This window comes from Lagenorhynchus albirostris, chromosome 11 (assembly GCF_949774975.1).
Source record: "Lagenorhynchus albirostris chromosome 11, mLagAlb1.1, whole genome shotgun sequence".
Classification (NCBI taxonomy): Eukaryota; Metazoa; Chordata; class Mammalia; order Artiodactyla; family Delphinidae; genus Lagenorhynchus; species Lagenorhynchus albirostris.
This window is the reverse complement of record NC_083105.1, coordinates 11,763,636-11,785,304: the sequence shown is the minus strand read 5'-3', so window position 1 is coordinate 11,785,304 and position 21,669 is coordinate 11,763,636. Positions and strand designations below refer to the sequence as shown.

Below are 21,669 nucleotides of genomic sequence, written 5' to 3'. Positions count from 1 at the left end.
CAAATGATTACAATGTTAAAATAGACAAAAACTACTATACCAGAGCCTCTTTTAAAATGAAAAATAAAGAACACAACACACACATGAGTAAGGACTCTTTTCCTGTTCTACTCAAGAATCTGAGTCTTTATATTCATAGGGTTGGTTATGTTGACATCTAGTAGAGTTTCTTATGACATCTGACAGTCTCATTCCAATTTCAGATGGCGACTCTTTAAGGAACCTCTTGGTTTCGGTCACATCTTGGTCACTGTACAATTTCAAAGTAGTGCAGTATCGCCATGATGTGCTGAGGCGTGAAGACATATCCCATGTATAGTGCCATCCCCACATGGAATCCAGCATGGAATTGAACACAGTCCGCTCCCAGGGCTCCAGCATGTACAGTGCCATGACCGGCAGCTACTGGTAGTAGAACCAGGACATCTGCTTCCAGGCCCGCACCAGCGCCATCCCTGCCACGCACCTCCCGTGTTGCAGCCAGTCGTCAGTCTGTCCGGCCAGAAGAGTTACTCAGTTTCCTGGGAATCTCCCATGTATACAGAAGGTATACATGTTACTAAGCTTTTGTTCGTTTTTCTCCTGTTAATCTGTCTTATGTCAATGCATTTCCCTGGAGGCATCATTGCTGTTCCGTGCTTCCCTCCAAGAAAACCCTTCCTTTGCACACACTCAGACATATGTTTATCCTTCAAAAAGGTACCTCTTAATGTCCTCCCCCGACTTTTCTACTGATTACTTAATCTTTCTGAGCTTCAACTTCTTCATCTGCAAAATGAGGATTAATTAATTAATTAAAAAATTAATGCTCACCTCACTATGTTATTGTGAGGGTCCCATGAGTTAATGTCTGTACCACGCTCAAGACAGTGTGTTGAACAAATTCATCTGACTATGTTCACCCACGCTCGTGCTCCGAGTTCCATGAGAGCTGGGCTCTTCTCTCCCCGCCGTGCATATCCTGCGCCTGGCACAGGTGCCGATGTTTTGTTCTCGGGGGTGAATGAGTGAATTTCAGGTGGTGGGGGGAGGGGTGGAGGTGGTCCCTCACGGGAATGGCCACCACTCACGTTGAAAAAGTAGACCACGCATCTGCTGGGATGTAGCATGTTCTGACTTTCCCTCCACAGCCTCCCCAGGGAGCTTCAGGGCACCCCGGGAGGGATGTAGGATGGCTCTTGATCCCCTTGTGTCCAGGTGAACCTCTGAGGCATGCGGAGGTGAAATTACACAGTGAGAGGCAGAGTGAAGACTCGTCCCCTTTTAGCACTCAAAGTCCTGTGTCCCGGGGACCCCCTTAAGTCTCAGGCAAACCAGGATGGTTGGTCATTCCAGATCAAGTTCCAAACCCTAGTCTGTGAGGAACCCCACCTCCGCCCTCCTCTGGGCCTGTGTCATTGTCTCCAAGATTTTTAGTGAGTTTCCTGAAGAGGAGACAACGCCTTCCAGCCCAGAGGGCCCGGGCCGCTAAAAAAATCAGTCTCCCTCTTACTCTTTCTTACTCTCTCCAAAATTCAAACTCACAGCACAACTGGGGTGGGGGGGAAGAGAAGGGCGCAGACTTGGGGCTAGGAGTTCAGCTCACTTTGACAGCCTCATGGCCACTCCTGTGACTGGAGAAGGAGGTTCCTCAGGGCTCTCAGGCTGGCGGGGGAGAGGGACGTGTGGACCTGTGGCATCAGTCTCGTGGCTGGCCAGCTGGAGAAGGGTCTCTGAAGGGCAACCTCCTGACCTGGCCCCTCCCCAGCTGGCCTCTGGCTCCCACGCCATCTTCCGCCCCTCCCCTCGCTGGGCCCGGTTTCCTCTATTAAGCAGGGGAAGGGAGCTGGTCTCTGAGGGCCTTCCCGCCCTGAAGTTAGACTTGGGGCCAGCAGAGTGCTGGGAAATGCAGCCCCCAGAGAGGAGCCAGAAGAGGTCAAGCCCTCTTGAGCAAGTGGCGGCACGGCCCGGGCCTCACATGTGCAAAGAGACTCATCTTCCCAGGCTGCCCCAGCCCGAGCAGACCCAGCTCCCGCCCCGCTGGCCTCATCCTCCTGGGCCACTGTCCAGGGCAGCTGCTTCTCCGCTGGTTCCCCAGAGGCCCCGGGGCCAGCGCCGGGACACAGAGGGCCAGGGCTGGCTCAACACAGCCTGCCCTCCTTCCCCTTGCTGAGGAGGAGACGCCCACTCTTGTGGCCTGAGACGCGCATCCCTGACGTTGGCCTGGCTATGGCTGGGTGGTCAGGGCCAAAGGCTGAGCGAACACCAGGCCCTCTGGGCAGCTGGTCCCCCGCCTGTAGCCACCGTGAAGCCCCCCTACCCCCCGGGCCACGTGGTACTCAGCAGGGCCAGCAAATGCGGACATGGAAGGCAAGGCCTTTTGGGGGGGACTTGGCAGGGAGAAGGCACCCCCAGGGGGACTCTTTCCCGCTCCCTTCCTGTAGAAATACTCTCCCCATCAACCTCCCTGCCAACCTCAGTCAAGAACAACCTCAAAACTGGCAGTGGGGGGCTTCCCTGGTGGCACAGTGGTTGAGGGTCCGCCTGCCAATGCAGGGGACACGGCTTCGAGCCCTGGTCCGGGAAGATCCCACATGCTGTGGAGCAACTCAGCCCGTGTGCCACAACTACGGAGCCTGCGCTCTAGAGCCCGTGAGCCACAACTACTGAGCCCGTGAGCCACAACTACTGAGCCCACGTGCCACAGCTACTGAAGCCTGTGTGCCTAGAGCCCGTGCTCCCAACAAGAGAAGCCACCGCAATGAGAAATCCGCGCACCGCAACGAAGACCCAACGCAGCCAAAAATAAATAAATAAATTAATTAATTAAAAAAAAAAGCTGGCAGTGGGAACCCAGAGCCAGCTCTGGATTCTCTCCTCTTGCTGGTTGACCCCAGGCAAGGCCCCCATCCTCTCTGGCTCCCTCTCCCTCTCCTGGTCCAGCCTCAGTAGATTCCTTCCCTTATTTCAACATCACAGGGTCCCTGTGAGATGGGAACGATTAATCCAGGAAATAACATGAGAGGAACAAATACATCTGTTTCATGGGGAGGGAGTACTCGGTGACCCAAGGACACAGAGGTGCCCAAAGTCACATGGGAAGTGGCAGAGGTGCTGGAGCCCAGCCAGGCCTCCTAGGTGAGGAGAGAGGGTCCTTTGTAATAGAGTCTGGGTGGTGGGATGAGGATGAGGGCCAGACCAGCCACAGGGCCTGGTGTGGAGCAGCTCCCTAGTAGGTGACATGCTTCATCCGTTGCTTCATTCATTCATCTTGGGAGAGTCCTCTTCTGTGCCTGGCCCCATGGGAAGGGTGTGGGTAGGGAAGGCAGCCCAAAGAGCTGAACCAGGAGGGGTTTAGGGCTGTGATCTTTGCAGCTGCGTTTTCTCAAAGCCTAGTCCACAAGCCTCTGCATCTAAATCACTAGGGCTTTAAAAATGCACATTCCTAGGTCCTACCCCAGACCCATGACCATCACCAGATCCTTATAAAAATGGTTGCTTTGGGGACTTCCCTGGCAGTCCAATGGTTAAGACTCCACACTCCCATTGCAGGGGGCACGGGTTCGATCCCTGGCCAAGGAACTAAGATCCCACACACTGCACAGCCTGACCAAAAAAAGAAAAAGGTTGCTCTGGACTTGGGGCATCTCAGAAATGTCAGAATTTGGGACATGGAAAATTTTCTTTTTAATAAACTTATTTATTTATTATTTTTGGCTGTGCTGGGTCTTTGTTGCTGCACGCGGGCTTTCTCTAGTTGCGGCGAGCAGGGGCTACTCTGTTGTGGTTCGAGGGCTTCTCACTGCAGTGGCTTCTTCTGTTGTGGAGCACGGGCTCTAGGCACACGGGCTTCAGTAGTTGTGGCTCGCAGGCTCAGTAGTTGTGGCTCGCGGGCTCTAGAGCGCAGGCTCAGTAGTTGTGGGCATGGGCTTAGTTGCTCCATGGCCTGTGGCATCTTCCCAAACCAGGGATTGAACCCGTGTACCCTACAATGGCAGGCGGATTTCTAACCAATGCGCCACCAGGGAAGTTCCAGGGCTTGGAACTTTCTAAGGCAAAGGTGGCAGAGACTAAAAGGTGGCTGGAGGTGGGCCAGGTCTGATGACATTCTTGCTGCTCGGCCTCCCCTCCCCCAAAGTAAACCAGCAGGTGAGAGGTGCAGGTGGAGGGCTCCAGCTCAGGTTACAGGCCTGGGGACACGCCTTCCGAGCTCCCAGCCACCATAAAATGCTCCCTTTGACCTGGGAGTCCCACATCTATAAAATTTAAAGGAAGAAATGAGCTCTGTGTCCACACATGTTCATTCTGGCCTTATTTATAATGGATAAAAAAATTAACTGAAAACTCCCTAAATATTGGACCATGGGGGAAAGGTTAAGGGTGTGACCCTCGCTGAGTGATGTCCCCTGGCTGGGGATACACTAAAGGGTGGTCATGGGAATGCAGAGAGCCGCAGCTGTGGGGTGGTGGGAAGGCTGTACAGGAGGAGAGCCAGGGACACGGGAGTCAGATTGTCTGGTTTACCTCCTGGTTCTGCCCCTTCCCAGCTGTGTGACCTGAGGCTATAACTGAAGCCCTCTGTGCTTCAGTTTCCTCATCCATAAACTAGAGCTCATAATAGGACCTACCTCCTAGGATTATGTGAGCACTGAAGGAGTTAATACACAGAGTGTTTGCAACAGTGTCTAGAACCCCTCGGTGTTAGTCACTACTGTTAAACTATGTAAAACAGGCTGTTATGGGCTGAGTTGTGTCTCCCCAAATTCATCTGTTGAGGCCCTAACTCCCAGGACCTTAGGATGTGACTTTCTCTAGCACAGAAAAAAAACAAAGAATGTGACTGTAGTTGGAGATGCAGCCTTTATAGAGGTAATTAAGTTAAAATGACCTGATCCAATATGACTGGTAGCCTTATAAGAAAAGAAAATTGGGATACACAAACAGACATGAGGGATGCACACACAGAAGAAAGACCTTGTGAGGACACAGTGAGAAGGCAGCCGTCTGCAAGCCAAGGAGAGAGGCCCCAGGAAACAACCCTGCTGACACCTTGATCTTGGACTTCTCACCTCCAGAACTGTGAGAAATAAGTTTATGTTGTTTAATCTACCCAGTCTGTGGTACTTTGTTAGGCAGCCCTAGCACACTAATGCACATGCCTAGAAAAGTTTAACATGATACTTACCACATAACAACTCTATGTTCTAACATTACATTTATTATCGCATGTCAATCTCTCAACCATGAGGAGGTTATGTACTATCCTCCCATTTCAGAGATGAAGAAAACTGAGGCTTGGCTAGTGAGGGGGAGGGCTAGGATTGGAACCAGGTCTATGTGACTCCAAGACCCCATTCAAAGCCTGGCTCCATTCCCCTTGGTGGGGCCCCACTCAGCCCCTTCCATCCCCAGCTTTCCTCCTTGGACAGATAGATCATGTACTTTCCCACCTCTGTGCCTTTGCACATGCTGTTCCCTCTGCCTGGAATGCTCTTCCTACTGCTTGCCTCTCGGGCTAACTCCTATTCAATTCTCCTAAACAAAACGATTTATTTATTTATTCATTTACTTAGGCTGCTCCAGGTCTTAGTTGCCGCATGTGGGATTTTCATTGCAGCATGCGGGATCTTTAGTTGTGGCATGCAGACTCTTAGTTGTTGCATGTGGAATCTTAGTTGTGGCATGCATGCGGGCTCTATTTCCCTGACCAGGGATCGAACCCAGGCCCCCTGCATTGGAAACACAGAGTCTGACCCCTGGACCACCAGGGAAGTCCCAACAAAACCTTTCTTGAACCTCACTTCCTCTCAATGCTTTACCTGACAGCCCTGCAGATTTGCTCCTTTTCAGGGCTTCCAATCATTCTGTGCTTTATCTTCGAGAAGGTAAATGTTACTTGTTTCTACTGTGGCGGTTTATACTTTACATTGTATCCATGTGCTTGCTGTAAGCTTCTTGGGGGGGGGGGTGGCTACATTGTATCCATGTGCTTGCTGTAAGCTTCTTGGGGGGGGGTTGGCTACATTGTATCCCTGTGCTTGCTGTAAGCTTCTTGAGGGCGGGGGCTACATTGTATCCATGTGCTTGCTGTAAGCTTCTTGAGGGCGGGGGCTGTGTCCTCCTCTGCTTTGACTTCTAACTCCTAGCACCAGGCAGCCCAGAGAGGCACCCACACACACTGGCTGGCTGAGGTTAGGGGGTGGAGCTGCCATGCTGGGACTGGAGAGAATATTCCAGCCTTAGCAGTAGATCCTAAGCAAAGCAATCTTCCGCCTCCTGCCCGGGGACTGGGTGGGGGAGATAGATGAAAGAGACGCCCAAAGTCCCCACTCTTGGCATGAGAACAGGTGTCCTATGACCCCCCTGGGGGTAGCACAGTGGCAAAGGGAGAGGTAGAGGGGTTGGGTCGGGCCACCGCACCCTCCTTTCCCAGGGTGTGTCCTGGGCACATCACACTACCTCTCTGGGCCTCAGTTTCCTCTTATGTGAAATGGTAACAAGAGTTGCTACCTCAGGTGGGCGCTGGGGGCTTAGATGTGGGTGGCACACCTGGCAGGGTGGGACACAAAGGAACCGATGCCGGATTGCCTGCTTGCCGGCTGCTGAGGCAGCGGACCACAGACGGACAGCTACTTGCCTGCGGTCAGCCGGGATGCCGGCTAAAGGTGGGGAACTAGCTCAGTCAGAAATCAGCAACTGTGTAACAGTGGCACCCTTGCTCACAAAAGGTGCTCCCATCCGTGGCTGTGTGTGGACAGCTGGCTCAGAGGCTGAGCGAGAGGCCAGTCAGACGTGGCCGGGAGGCATGGAGAACAGGGGACCAGACTCAGGGTGAATTCCAGTGGGCATTCTCCAAGGGTGAGGTCGCCACCTAGCTCCCCAGGCTGCCAGAGCCACAGGCACCACTGAGCCGAGCTCTAGAGCAGGAGGGGGTGGAGGTGGTGGTCAGAGCCAGGACACAGAGCCAAATAAATACAAGACCCACAGCCTGGCACCGCGACCGGCCCCTCGCATTGTGAGGTGCTGGGGTTCTTATCTCGGGAAATCTGGTGTTTCCTGTTTAAGATGTAGCTTAGAGTTGGGGGAAGCTGGGGGGAGGGGAAAAGCAAAGCAAAGGACATTTCTCAAGAGCCTGCTGGGTATGCCAGCAGGTCTAATCCTCAGGATGACCTCATTCCGTGGTGACTGTTATTAGCCCCACTTTGCAGATTGTGCAATCGGGGCTCAAAATGGTGGAAAACTTTGCCCCAAAGACAAAATGGTACAGCTAATGGGTAAGAACACAGAGACTTTGGAATCAAACACATCTGAGTTCAGGTCTGAGCTCTGACACCTGTTCATGCCGAGTTACTTAAGCCCTCTTGGCCTCAGTTTCCTCATCTGTAAAATGGTGATAATGATAGCCCCTACCTCCTTGGGTGGCTGTGAGGGCTCGGTGAGATGGCACAGGTGACACACACTCAGCGAGCGCCAGCCACCATCATCCCCATTTTGCTGATGTGACAACTGAGCCTCAGAATGGTGATGCCCACCACTGGTGGGTGGCAAGTTCAGGGTCTGAACCCAGATACGATTCTTCCGGCCCTACTTACACCACTGTGGACTGACTGATGGTGGCCCCCAGCTTCCAAAAGGCTGTCAGGAGGTGGCTGAAGAGGGGAGGCTCCCAGATTTCCGGCAGAGACATGGAAGCCAGCCTGGGGACTGGGGTTCAGGGTCACGCCTGCAGCCGGTGTTCCAGGCAGCGGAGAGGAACTGCGGCAGCATGCCTGGAAGCCCGGCCTGTCCGCAGCATCCTGCCCTCCGCCGACATTGTTCTCTGGACCCTCTCAGCCCAGGGGCTGAACATTAGGGGTTTCCGGCAGCCTGGCCAAACTACCTTCACTTTCCGGAGAAGCCTTCGCCAGACAGCTGGGGTAGGGGCTGAGCTGGCCCCGAGCCCCGAGCCCCAGGCAGGGCGTGCTGGGAAGGGCACTGGCGCGGCCCCAATAACATGCCCTTGACCTCAGGTCCTGACCCCGGAGACTGCCCTTCTCAGAGACACGGCTGCCCTCCTCGCTCCCGCTCCTGGAGCCCAGGGAAGAAAAGGCCGCGACTTATCTTCATTTCAGGGTTGGCTGAAGTCAGGGCACTCGGCTTCAGGTCCTCGTCACAAACATTCTGCAACCTGGGCAAGCCTCCGCCTTCCCGTGCCCTTCTGAGAGCCTAGAAGTTACCCCAGGCCCCCTCGCGCTCTGACATTCGTTTAGGGTGACCTGCTGCCCTTTGCTCTGTTGTCTTAGAGCGTGAGCTTCTTGGGGCTGTGGTCAGTTTCCCTCCCATGTTCATCAGCGTAGAGGGAACCCACAGTGGTGACCACCATTCTTCCATCCAAATGTTTCTAAGACCTGCTAAGGCTCTTTGGTAGTGAGCATTCCCATCCGGAACAGGGTCTCGGCCATTCCGCTGATGTCACTCAGCGCTGTTCCCTCATCTGTGTAATGGGGAGAACTGCCTGGCAGGGGAGCTGTAGGGGTCACAGGAGAGAACATAAACTCTACAAACTGAAGCTTCCACCTCTGCCCCCGCCCCCCCCCCGCCTCCGGATCAACTGGATAGACTTGGTATTACGAGAATAAGTGTACAGAAGCCACACCCCAGGACGTCTCGGGGCTGAGGGGGAGCCCGTGGCTGTGCCCCCTTTCCTGGGCTTTGCACGTATCTGTGCTTCAGAGGGGAGGGGGGTGTCCCCTTGACCCCAGCAGAGCTGCCAGGCCCCACAGCTGCACTGCCAACCCCTCTTCCACAGGCCCGGGAGCCCGAGGCACCCAGAGGGCAACGGTGGGGCCGACGATGCAGAGGCAGCGGTGACCTGGTGAGATCAGCGCCGTGGAATTAGTCAGACGGGATCACCCTGAGGATCCTGCACTCACAGCCAGTGACTCATGCCGCGTCCAGCCTCACAGGCGGAGAAGCCAGCTGAGGCGGCACCGTCTCACCTCGCCCCGCAGCACACCTTTTAAGGAGAGGGCGCTCCGGGCAGCTCAGAGGCCTTTGCCAGCCCTTCTCCACACCTGCCCGGGGCGGGTACAGGGGCCAGACCCCCACCCGGGTTCAAATCCGGCATTGGCACGTTTCAGACGTGACCTTGGGCAAGTCAAGTTCCTGGAACCGGTGCCTTCACTTGTAACGTGGAAATAATTCTTGCCTCGCGAGAGAAGAGAGGAACTAAAGGAGGCAGCGTGTATGCAAAGCGCTTGGCAGTGGGCAGCTGTGAAGGAGCGGCAGAGGACAGCGGGAACGGCCGGGCTCGGGAGTCAGGCGGCCCGGCTCTGAATTCTCGTCCCAACCCTTACCCGCTGGGCGTCTCTGAGTTACCCAACTCTGCATCAGTGCCTTTTCTCTAACATGAGCTGAAGCTGCCTGCCTTGTCAGCCCGCGGTGAGATTAGGATCACACGCTACCTTCCGTAAGGCGGCGGGGGAGGTGCAGGCGCAGGGCCAGCCCAGGTGCCTGTGAACTTCCTGTCTTGGACAACGTCCCCACCCTCCCTGAGTGGGTGTCGTGCGTGAACGGGAGCGATGATCAGTGCTTGCCTTGTGGGGCTGCCGGGGGGGGGGCGGTGCTTAGAACAGGGCCTGGCACCCAGGAAGTACCCTCTGCGCACTGGCTGTTCTTACTCATCTTACACACGGCTCTTGGCCTTTCTCCACGAATGCCAGCTGCTGGTTTACTTCCCGTCCTCATGCCTGTGACAGAGCCCAGGCCTGCGGCCTTCCAGAGGCCACAGGCCCTGCTTCTGAGCCAACTCCGCCCTCTGGCGCCAGTCACAGCAGCCTTCCCGAGGCAGTCCTGGGGCCGCCCCCTCAAAGACCCTGCGGTAACACAGGCAGTTCCAATAGGGACACCAAGGACACTGAGAAGAGTGCACACAGCACCCCAGGGCCTAAGGGAAGGGTGCCGGGATACCCCTGCCGCCTGGCACCCAGTGAGCGGGCATCTGAGCTGGGCAAGTGAGCCAAAGGGCAGCTTGGCCACATGAGGAAGACGAGGGGTGGGCTTTCCCAGCTGGTAAGCCTGGTGTGCCTGACACCCTCCTCCACGGGCCAAGGCGGGGCTGGGAACAAGAAGGGGCAGAGAGCCTGGCCCTGAGGCCTCGGAGTTCCTGTGCGCGCACACACAGGAAGGACAGCCCACCTCCCAATGGGCTGGGGTGGGGAGAGGGGCAGGCCAGGCTTCTGCAGGAGTGTGGGCCTGTCAGCAGAAGAGGCCCTCCGAGGATCAGTTATAAGAGCTCAGGCTGCAGAGGCAACCAGCTCTGGGTAGAAACCTGGGCTCTGTACCCTGACAGCCTCTGTGTCCTCATCTGCATAATGGGGACAACAGACACCCCTCTGCCTTACTTGTATGTAAAGGCGTCTTCAGAACAGTGGCCACCACTGAAACCGGTATTAGTCACAGGAGGGGCTGGTCGAGGGCAAGAGGGTTGTGGGAGTCAGAGGAGAAAACAGGGGCAGAGCCTGGGAAGGGGCCACGGTGCTCCCAGGGCCCAGACAGAATGGAAGCCGTCGACAGTGCAAACCCTAGTTTTATTGGTCCAGTTCTTTCCGTAAAGTCTCCTGCTCGGAGAACCGAAGGGCCAGATGATGGTAAGGGAGGGTAGTGTCTCGAGCCTTTCAGAGGCAAGGGTTTGCAGGATGCCCCCAGCCCAACACACGTCCGCTGCACCGGCGCCTGGGAGGAAAGAGGGAGGTGGCTCTTTGGGGGGTGGGGGTGGGGGGTGGACACGGTAAGCTAGTGCAGGGCCCAGGGTCTGTTCTTCACAGCGGGAGGTAGACGGGACCACATAAAGTTCTTTATTACAGACCTACAAAAAAATGAGGGAATTATGTATATTACTCTCACTTGTTTGGGTTTCTTTTTTCCTTCTTCTTCTTTTTACAAAACAGCAGCAGGAAAGAAAAATGCAGGAGGCAGATGAGCCAGGCACCGGGGTTCAGATCAGAAGGGAGCAGGGAGACCAAGCCGTTACTGCAGGCTGGCCCCGGGACTCTGTCCCTGCAACCTGGAAGCGTGGCGACCAGCCCTAGAGGGAGCAGACAGAGAATGGGTGGGGAGACGTCTGTCCCAGCTCGGCGGCGGCACTGCTCCTTGGGCAGCCACCCTGGCGGTCAGCCGGGTTGGGAGCACTTGAGGCTCCTGTGTTTGGAGGCCTGGTCTCCAAAGCACGGGCCCACGGGGGCCAGACAGAGGGAGGAGGCGGGGAAGGGCCAGCACAGAAGGGCTGTGAGTGCTATCGGGGTCCCCACGGGAACACGGGGCCCAGGCGGGAGGGGCAGTCAGGACGCTTCCCTGCTTGTCAGCCAATCAGCTTCTTCAGGAAGGCCTCCAGCTGGTCCTCATCCTTGATGCCCACAAACTTGTCCACCACGTCCCCATTCTTGATGGCCAGCACGGTGGGCACAGCTGACACCTAGGTGGAGGGGACAAAGGAGGCCAAGTCACTCAGAGGTGACCTCCTCTTGACCGTTTTTCCCAAGCTGTGGGGAGAGGGCTGGTGGTTCATGCAGGGCAGTGACTGCCCAAAGCCACGGGTGGGCCCCCTTCCCTTTGCGCAGGGGTACGGCAGGGCCTGCAGGTCCGCTCCTGGAGAAACTTTTCCACTGTGGGCTCCCAGCAGTACCCTTCCTCCCCCAACTGTGTGCCTGACTCACTGTCCCAGTGGTTTGGCTGGAATGACAGGAGAGATTAAAATAACCCGTGCAGCTGCAGGCCAGAGCTGTGGGCAGGGAGGAGCTGAGGGGCTAAGAGAACCGCCCCGAGGGGCGGCCTGGCACACGGGGACCAGGAGAATCGGAATCCTGGCCTTGCCACTCATCAGCTGGGCGCCTTGGCCGGGTCACGCCAACTTCAGAGCCTTGGCGCCCTCTTCTGTGAAATGGGGATGAGTTTCTATGGTGCAGGTCTAGGACAGGGATTAAAGATTTGGGTATGAAGCTGAGTAGTCAGGAACTCACGCTCTGGGGCCGGCTGAGCCAATCTCAGGCCGTTCTGGGCGAGCCATTTCATCACTCTAAGTGTCAGTGTTCTCATCAGCAAATGGAGATACTACTGGGGCTTATATTAGCGGGCGTAGGGGCTGAACGGGCTAATCTCTGCAAAGTCTCAGCACAGCGCCCTGCACTCGGCACGGTGCCCAGCACACAGTGGGCACTCAACAAATGAAGGCCACAGAGGGCACGTCACAAAAGGAAAAGCCAGGGCCCCGCACAACCTCTTTCAGCTCCACGCCACGATGGTTAACAGGCTCCAGAAATTCAATGACTCACACTGGGCAGTGTGGGAGGAGGGGCTCAGCCTTGTGAACCTAAATTTATTTTTTAGGGGGGCTGGACATTCTTGGCCTGTGAAGCATTTTCTCAAGCTCCCCCAGGGGACCTGTACAGATCACGTGGTATGTAAATGAGGCCCAAGACCTGCTCTGGCATCGCGCATTCTGCTGCCTGGGCTCCCCACCTGGCATTGATGGCATCTGAAAAAACTATATAAACAGAACAAAATAAACACAGACTTTTCTAACACACAAGTTAACTACAAAGTAACTTGTAGTTACTTTGTAACTACAAAGTAGTTACATTTACAGTTACATTTGTAGCGATTTCTACAAACGTACCAGTTCTTCACGTGCCCTGAGTGCTGTCCTGCCCATGAGTCACCCTGGGAAGCCAGGCCTAAGATTTGGAACGTTCTGACTGTGCATATGTCAGTTACAAAACAGAAGCGCGGGCCTGACCGGCCCAGTCTCAGTATGTGGCAGGCTGTGCACCTCTCTTCTAACGGGCTTTGGGGACAAACACAACAGGTAAGATGACAAGAGTCCCTGTCCCTGTTAGTGCCTTCAGGTGCCCTCAAGGCTGTCCTGGGGCTGCTGTTGGTGGCAGCTGACACGCTTCCCAGAGGCAATGTGCAGGCAGACCCACCTGGAGGTGGGCTGACCACCACACGTGCCCCTGCTCATGGCGCCACCACTGGCTCCGTCCTTCGCGCCCCTGGCACGTGTGATAGCACGAAGTGCAAGGCTGAGCACATGGCTGCCCGTCTGCAGGCCCAGAAGGGGTCCTTCCAGGATGCAGTCCCTGGAGGCGCCCCCGGGCCCGCACATGCAGTCTCCTGCGCCCTCTACTGGTCTGTGGTGGCAGCGGCCTCACATCCGGCAGCTCTGAACTGAGGCCCAAGGCTCAGGTAGGTACTGCTCCACTTCACCCATGCTGGATCCCACGCTGTCCTGTGCGTCTTTAACTGAGGTAAAACTGTATCTCAATGTCTGAGCAGTGGTCTGATTGTTTTTACCGTCCTCCCTCTGAGCAGGACGCTGTGCTCACTGAGGTGGCTTGGAGTAGACTCAGTTCTTCTCCAGAATTCTAGATGATTCCCTTTACAATCGCATTTGTGTAAACTCACACGTGTGCTTGCACACGCACAGACCATGCTGTAGCTGGGTGTACAGCAGACACGCTGCAACTGTATTTTCATGACAACCCAAATCTAGTCATTACTGATCAAGGGAGTTCTTTGAGGTTTGAGCCTAGATATACAGACAGACACACACACACACACACTCACACACACAGAGCCATGGGCCTGCGAGAAGCTGGATTTCCTAGGACACTTCCGGGATACCTGGGCTGTGACTGGACTTCCCTTACCCCCAAGGAGGAGGATGTGGCTTTGCTGACCCTGAGTCTGGTTCACAAATCTGGAAGGGCTGGTGCCTGTAAAGACTGCCTTAAATGGAAGTGCGCAGGTCCCTGGCACATTCTCCTGGAAGGGCAATGTAAGTGTAAGGGGATCGCGGTGGGGCGAGAATTCAGCTCCCCTCTCAATTCCGGTGCCACTGAGGGAAGCAAGAGGCCGGAGAAGAGATGAAAAGATGCGCTAAGATGCGCTGAGCTCCTGCTCGTGAAGCCACCTGGAGGCTTCCATGCTTGGCTGAAGGCCCCGGGAACTCAGGAGGCGTAGGGGTGTGCGTGTGTGTCTTCCCACCAACCTGCAGCCCCCCAGCCCACATTGCCACTGAGCTTGGTGTCCCTGCCTGGTCTTCTCCCGTCTCACCCCAATTTCCTCCATTTGTGAAATGCAAAGGACCTCCCGAGGGACAGGCGGACGGGCACAGTGCTAGTTGTCACAGGAGACTGGTGACCTCCTCCTCGGCCAATTGCAGAACACAAAGGAAAAGGTCACTGTCACCCCGGCAGCCACATACTGGTGCTTTTTACGTGTCAGGGACAACCCGGACCATTTGTGTGTGCTGGCTCATCAACTCCTGCCTCAACGTGGGCTCATTTTACAGATGAGAAGACTGAGGCTCAAAGGCTGAGTGACTAAGCGATAGGGCTGGAATTTGAAACAAGATCTGTGTGACGTTGCTGTCGTGACATCAAACTACGTTATACCTCGGCCCAAGAGCAAGGGATTGGAGATAAAAACATTGAGTCCCAGCAGGGCAGGGAGGGATGTGTGGGGAAGCATTAAAAGGATCTCATGCTTCAAATGAGAAAGGCCAAATGCTTTGTAGAAGCTTTTGGATACAGGAGGGTTCTTGGAAAAACTATTACTGAAAGAATCGAATCCAACTATATAACATCCTGGAGAAGGCAAAACTACGGAGATAGTAGAAAGATCAGTGGCTGCCAGGAGTTCAGGCGGAGAGGGGAGGAAAAGGTCAAGCAGAGAGGATTTTAGGATGGTGAAACTCTTCTGTGTGAGACGGTAACGGTGGATTCGTGTCATTATCCACTTGTCCAAACCCACTCGCTGACGGCACCTCCCCTAGAAGGCCGGCCCAGAGCTTCAGGGCTTTTGCTCCTCGATGTTGGGTCCTGGACTCCCAGCAGTGGCATCACCTGGAAGCTTGTTAGAAATGCAGAATCTTGGACCCTTCTCGGACCCACTGTATCATAATCTGCTTTTTAACAATATCCCAGGTCATACTCATGTTTGAAAGTACTGATTTAGAAAACTTTCAAAATAAGGGAATATGGTAATGACGGAAGTACTGTGCATTCCAGCTATGCGTTATTTCAATAATACTGAAATACTATTCAATGAACTGTCTATGAGGATGTGTGGACCATTAAAAATTCAAATAAAAAATTCAAATGAGGTATCCCAAATATTGACAGTGGTTTGTTTCTATGCTAAGATTATTGCTACTTGGTTGTTTTTATAATGTTGTTTAAAGGGCATTCTCTGTAAGATGAGAAATGAAAGGATGAAACTCCAGGTGTGAGGCAAGCAGCAAGAAGCCCCAGAAGAAAGCATGAAGGTCTGCAGCCCGCTCTGCTCTCTCCCCAGGGTCTGAACGACTGGGGGGCACCCAGCAGAGGACCTGAGGCGACGGGGAGCAGAGAGCTCTTCACTCCGCCAAGCCAAGCGGTGCAGAGTGGGAGGGGGCACCCCAAGGCCCCGGGCCACTTTCCCTTCCCTCTCCTTTGGGAGATGGTGAAATTCTAGGGTGGACAGTTGACTGAAGCATAGAGTGTGGAGGGAGGGGAAGAGGGTGTGTGCTGGGCTTGGGGGTGGCAGGAGAGCTTGGGAAGAATTATATTCCCTGAATAACTGAAAGCAGTCTCTCCAAGTCCACCCACCATTCGGAAAAGGCCTTCAGGCTTCGGAGGAAGCTGTCCCAGGAGGCACTATGGGTCTCTTAGCTGAAACTTCTTCCTCAGACTCTCTTCAAAACAACAGGTGTGAAGGAAGGAAGGAAGGAAGGAAAGGGGTCGGGGAGGGGTCAGGAAGAATCCCCACCGGAGCTTCCTAAACCCTGCAATGACATCAGCCCAGGACCTGGCAAAACCAGGAGGCCGGGTCCAGGGGACGTGGGCCCAGCAGCCTTGAGGAATTTCTATATGACGCCGTACTATGTGGACAGTGGACGGAGGGAGAAGACCCTACAAGAGGACCTCTCCCCCACCACACTTCCCAGGCGTAACCACAGGGCTCAGGGCCCGGCCGTACATCACCTGGAATGCAGGCTCCCTGGAATGCAGGTGGGGTGGTCTTGGGGATTCTCACCACCCGTGCGGCCACAGCTGGAGGAACTGGGTGATTCTTTTTTGTATCCTTACAGCTACTCCAGTTGCTGAGGCACGGTCGGGGCTCAGGATGTGTTGGCCTAAGTTCCACTGCCTGAAGCTGAAGCTCAGGAGGGAGGGAGCCTGGAGCCCGCCCATCACCCTGGGGTGCCCAGAAGCTCCAGCCCTAAGCTCACACCAGAAGTCCACACCCTCACTCCCACAGCTGCCGTGGGTCTCTGGGGGAGGGAGGGGCAAGCAGTGAAAGCTAGGGGCCCCTAAATGGTCAGACAAGTACCCCCTTGACTGGGCAATCAGTGGGAGAGCTTTTGAAAACAAAACAAAAAAAAGTACAATTCATTGCTTCCCTCGAGCCCTTGTAAGCGGCCCCCGGTCACCCAGTGCCATGCATAGTCTTACTTTGGTGATATCCCCCCAATCACCTGCAGTCGTCATCTGTGGCTCTGCCTGCCCAGCATCTTTTTCCTTTGCCTCCGGTCAGCGCAGCCGGCTTTTCCTTTGAGTGACCACCCCAGCCCCAGCTCCGCGGGCAGCCAGCCTATTCTCACCCCCACCCCCACCCCTCTCCTGCCACAGGAACTGGCTGGAGGATGGGCATCTCTACTTTGCCTGGTCTAGAGAGTCGAACCTGGACTTCCAAACTCTGAGAAAAGAGAGATGCCACCTCTTTCCATCACTTATTACCAGGGAGGGATGTAGTTCACTCTGGCCAGATCTAGATGTTTCAAGAGAACGAGAAATCAGGATGTTCCCGAAAAATCTTCTGAGTTTTAAATAACAGCATCTGATTCAGCATTTAAAAAAAAAAACAAAAACACTTTGAGGGCCAGACCAATCAAGCTAGTGAGCCAGATGTGGCCCACAGGCCACCAGGGGCGACCCTGGCTCCGGAATAATGCCATCCAGGCCCCTTCCAATTGGGCGGCAGTCGGCCTTCCCAGCTGGCTGTCCTCTCACCGCTTGCTCGGCCCTTCACCGTGGCCATCCAGCCACAAGGGACCGCTCCCCTTTCTCCAACGACAAAGTGGCCTCCGAGGCCCAGAGGACGCTCCGCATCCCACGCATCTCCTGCCCCTCTTCCTCTGGCAAGCCCTGCTCCAGGCACACAGGCCCTGAGGTTCTGTGCGCACACGTGTGAGACCCTGACCGAAGAGCGGCACAGTTCAGTCCTTACTCCCTCCAGGTCTTCGCTCAGCTGTCAGCTTCTCAGCGAGGCCTTCCCGAGCCCGCCCTTTAAAAAAGGAAACCCTCCCCAGCCCTGTGCCCGGCACTCCCACCCCCCCTCCTGATTTCTTCTTCTCCACGGCACTTATTATCTAAAGCAGGGATCAGCGAACGGTGGTCCACGAGCCAAACCTGCTGCCCGCTGCCTGTTTTCGTAAATGAAGTTTTACCCGCACGCGGCCACGCCCATTTGTTTAGATACTTTCTATGGCTGCTCTCGTGCTACACGACAGGTGAGTATTGCAACAGAGACCAATGCCCTGCAAAGCCTCAAACGTGTACCACCTCGTCCTTTAGAGAACAAGTTTGTGGATGCCCAACCTAAAATACTCGCATGCAGGCTCCACACAGGCAGGGATTCTGTCAGCTCTGTTCACTGCCACATCCTCACCACCAAGTAACAGCCCTGGCCTCAAAGGGACTCTGAACACAGTGTCTGCTGAAGGAACGCACGAACCAGTCAGGCACAGAACAGCTCACGTCTCTGTGTTCGCTGTGCTCTCGGCCCTGCCTTCTTCTCCCATCCTTCATGGCTCTGCTCAGAGGGTCCCTCTACCGTGACACATTCCCCATCCCCTTTACTCCCCCACCCCAACCCCGGGGACAAGGAGCTCATCTTAGTTGCGCCAGAATCATGTACGCCTGGCACGCCGTAGGGCTCACAGATGGATGGATGAATCCATGAATGAGGGAGGGCATCAACTTCCCAAGATTCCGAGAAAAACCTGGTGTTTGGGGTCACACATCCCACTGCCTAAAGGTGGTGAAGAGAGACAGGAGGCTCAGAGGACCAAGGGAGTCACATCTGAAGTGCTCTGAACCCCTGAGATCTCTAGAAAGAATCAAGACACCCCCTTACTGGCTTCCTGGCGGCCCCCAAGACGTCTCCAGCTACCCTGTGGCCCCAAGCATCCCCACACCAGTTGCCCCGTGGCCATCCCCTGCCGAAACATACCTCATACTCTATGGCGAGGTCTGTGTGGTCGTCAATATCCACCTTGGCCATCACCACCTTTCCATGCTGCTTGGCCACCACCTTCTCTAACCTTGGCCCCAGGATCTTGCAGGGACCACACCACCTCGGAAGGGGAAGGAGAAGCATCCCGTCACAAAAGCGCTCGCCAGTCAGTCTACGGTTTCCCAGGACCTTCCCTTGACCCACATCTTTCCGAGGGACTGTCTGGCCTCATCACCTCTGCTTACAGTGTTTGGATATTAACCTGTAATGCTGACATGCCAGGTAACTCCAGGAGACTCTGCAATTGGGAAATTTTTACAGGTCCTGGATTTCTAAAACACGGGCCTCATCCTAAGACTCTTAGAAAGGTCATTTCACGTATTTCACTATATCTAAAAGAAATACACTGTCATATAGATGAAAGCGGGATTTGAAGTTAAAAGGTTTAGGTTCAAAGACAGGCTCCTGCCAACCAGCTGATTGTTCTGAAGCTTCAGTTTCCTCATTTGAAAGCGAGACTCTGGATCTAGAAGCTATGATGAGAAATCAATTAAGACAACGTGGATAAACATGCTTTGTAAGCTGCAGAGTTACTTCAAACACCTCACGGACTCGGAACTAAGGGAACTGAAACCAGTAGCTAGGGAGTATCTACGACTGCCAGCCACTGTGCCAGGACCTTCTCAGCTTTTACTACACAGAACCCTCAACCCTGCAAAGGAAAAGAAAACATCTTCCTAAGAAACTGAGGCCCAAACAAGTTACGAGACTTGTGCAAGGTCTGGGACTGCATCCAAGGTTGTGTTCCAAGTGTCTTCTTTTAGCCCCAGGTTACCCTGTGATCCCCCAGGCCCTCTGTCAACTGCCGTCACTGCACTAACACAGATGTTCCCCTCTAGATGGTAAGCCTAGACTGTCATCTCTAAGTACGTGCCACTAAGGGCAGTGCCTGGCACTGAATGAACAAACTCAACCCCTGCCTCCTTTATGGGGAAGAAGATAAGGCATCACCCCACTTTTCATCCATTTTAGAAGCCTTCTCCGGTATGCTCATCAGACCAGGAGGGCAGGACAGCTCTGCCTTTCATGAACCCCCGACTGGTGACTCCTATTTTATTCTCAGCCTTTAAACCCTTTGCATTCAGAGATTTTAATGAACTCACAACACCTAAAAACCCAGTCTGCAAGACCTTATCTCCTATCAAAGTGAAGAGAGGGAGGCAGAAGGACACCACATGGCCCGCCCAAGGCAACACAGTGAGTCAGAGAAAGAATGGGAAAGAAAGCAAAAGAATCTGTCAGTGGTTTGGTTTGCGCAAAAGGCCTTCCAACTTCTAACTCTGGCTTCTTTCAGGATGCCCCATTCTGAGGGGTTTGTCCAGTAGTTTTGGAGTCAGGCGTCTAGCCAGGCCTCAAAGGTCCGGAAATGAAGAAGGCCAGGCCAACAATCAGAAGGCCACAGACATTTAAACATCCCTAAAACAAACTCACACAGCACTGGAAAGAAATTCCTGCCCATCCCCTGCATGCCTGGGCACCACTGCGGTGGCACTGGTAACTTTTTGCCAGCCCTTCCCAGGTTAGGTGGCAAGATGTTAAAATAAAATCAGCTCTCTAACGGGCCAGGAACTGGGATACACCACAAGTCAGATGATGCTGGAGTCATATTTTTCCTGCTTTGGTCCAAGCTGAAGATGACCGGGGCCATTCGGGCAGTGAGATACACAACATAAGTGTTTCGCAGCACCGATCACAGTGAGTTCTGAAGATTGTTTACTAGTTTGTCTCCTGCCAAACTATACTTAATCTTTGAGAGAAGGGATTGGGTCTCATCAATCTTTGGAATGAGTCTACATATGAGAAGAATCAAATGTAGCGCTGAGACATAGCGGGCTCTCAATAAACAAATACCTGAACGAGTGATACCCCAGTCTTCTGCCAACTCCCAGGACTCACTGTGCATGGAAATCCACAACCACTGGCGTCTCACTGTTGACAACTCGGTCTTGAAAGTCTGGTCCATCCTGGATGTTAAAGGTCGTCGTACAGACTCTGGTGGTGTATATTGACCGGGCTTGGCTGGGTGTTACTGTCAGGTTACCGGGACTGCGTTGTGGGGTCTGCAGGGCCCTGGACGCACGGGGTGCCCACCGACTCTGAGAGGGCTCCCTGCAGATTACGGAGGCCAGGAACCTTCTCAGGAGAAGCCGCTGAGCCATCTGTGAGGGGAAGAGGCAGGAAGAGTAGGGGCAGTCAATACACCATTAAAAGAGAGGTATACGGGAAACTCCGAGGCTCAGGTAAATCGTGACATGTCCAAAATAACCCAATTATTAAATGAGAATCAACGTTGGAACCCACGGCGGTCTGAGAAGTCCTTACTCTATCGATTACTTTTTTTCAAAGTGTTTTAATGGGAAATTTAGGACAAAGGGGGTGGCTGTCAAAGGATCAGGAAAGAGGAACCGCAACAATTCAAGGAGGAACGAAGAGGCACGGGGTAGGAGGGGGGAACTAAAAAAGGAGGAACGTGTGTGTGGAAGGAACTGGACGCCCCCAGGGACCCCGGCTCCCCGGATAGCAAGTTCCCCCAGCCCAAGGTCTCTGTCCGCTCGGCCGCCGGCCCACACAGGAGCGCGCCAGCAGAGTGCCTCAGCCGCCTTGACACCACCTCGCGCCACCCCCACGGGCCTCCTACCTCCCTGCAGCGAGAGCGGAGGCATGCACAGCGCGGCCCTCCCCACCGGTCAAGGGCACTCCTGTTGTCACTTCCTCGGGGGAGGGCCTTAGGCGTCACTTCCGGGCACAGGCTACCTAGAGCAAGCCTTTCTGCAGCGTGACGGGAGGCGGGGTCGAAGCCTCAGTTAGGAATCGGAAGAGAAGGGCTGTTGGACGGAGAGACCGGAAGAGGGGCGGGCCCTTAGGGAAGGGACCGGCGAGAGGGGCGGGTCCTCAGGGGGAGGGACCGGAAGAGGCAGGCGGGCCCCAGAGGAGGGTCCGGAAGAGGAGGTGAAAGAGGAGGGAGCGACAGGGAGGTACTAGTTGGAGAAGAAGGGCGGGAGGGAGGGCTGGTTCTGGAGTTTGCAAACTCTTGTTGCGGTATATATCAGCCAGCATCGCACCCCTTTGTCTTATTGTCTCAGTGCGGCTTCGGAGCAACAAGAGGACGCTTTGTGGCCATTGTCTGTTACTTGCGACTGTATAACCTCGTGGTTTCGGGCAAGTCACCATGCCCCTGGGGGCTTCTGTTTCCCAATACGTGACATAAATGGCTGGGCTTGTCCTCCACCCAGGCTCCTCAAGCTTGTCTCTTTGGAGTGCTGGGGAACTGGGCCCGGACAAGTTGCCAGATGGTGGTAGTACTTGGAGGGCCTGCCTTTGAGACCCCACAGAAAGTGTGGTGACCTGTGAACCTGCTTGGGCCTGGGCCTTGCT

The 21,669-nt window shown here is 54.6% G+C and overlaps 1 protein-coding gene and 1 pseudogene across 1 annotated transcript; both read right to left on the bottom strand.

The window, feature by feature from the left end:
• Window positions 1-247: 247 nt before the first annotated feature.
• Window positions 248-456, bottom strand: LOC132529131 (serine palmitoyltransferase small subunit A-like; annotated as a pseudogene).
• A 10,072-nt stretch (window positions 457-10,528) lies between these two features.
• TXN2 (thioredoxin 2) lies at window positions 10,529-21,037 on the bottom strand. The gene is made up of 4 exons (XM_060165343.1): window positions 20,933-21,037; window positions 20,191-20,453; window positions 18,232-18,355; window positions 10,529-11,431 (listed from the first exon to the last, which is right to left on the bottom strand). Exons 2-4 carry the CDS (start codon window positions 20,451-20,453, stop codon window positions 11,318-11,320), a joined length of 501 nt encoding a protein of 166 aa, XP_060021326.1. The 5' UTR covers window positions 20,933-21,037; the 3' UTR covers window positions 10,529-11,317.
• Between the last annotated feature and the right edge of the window lie 632 nt (window positions 21,038-21,669).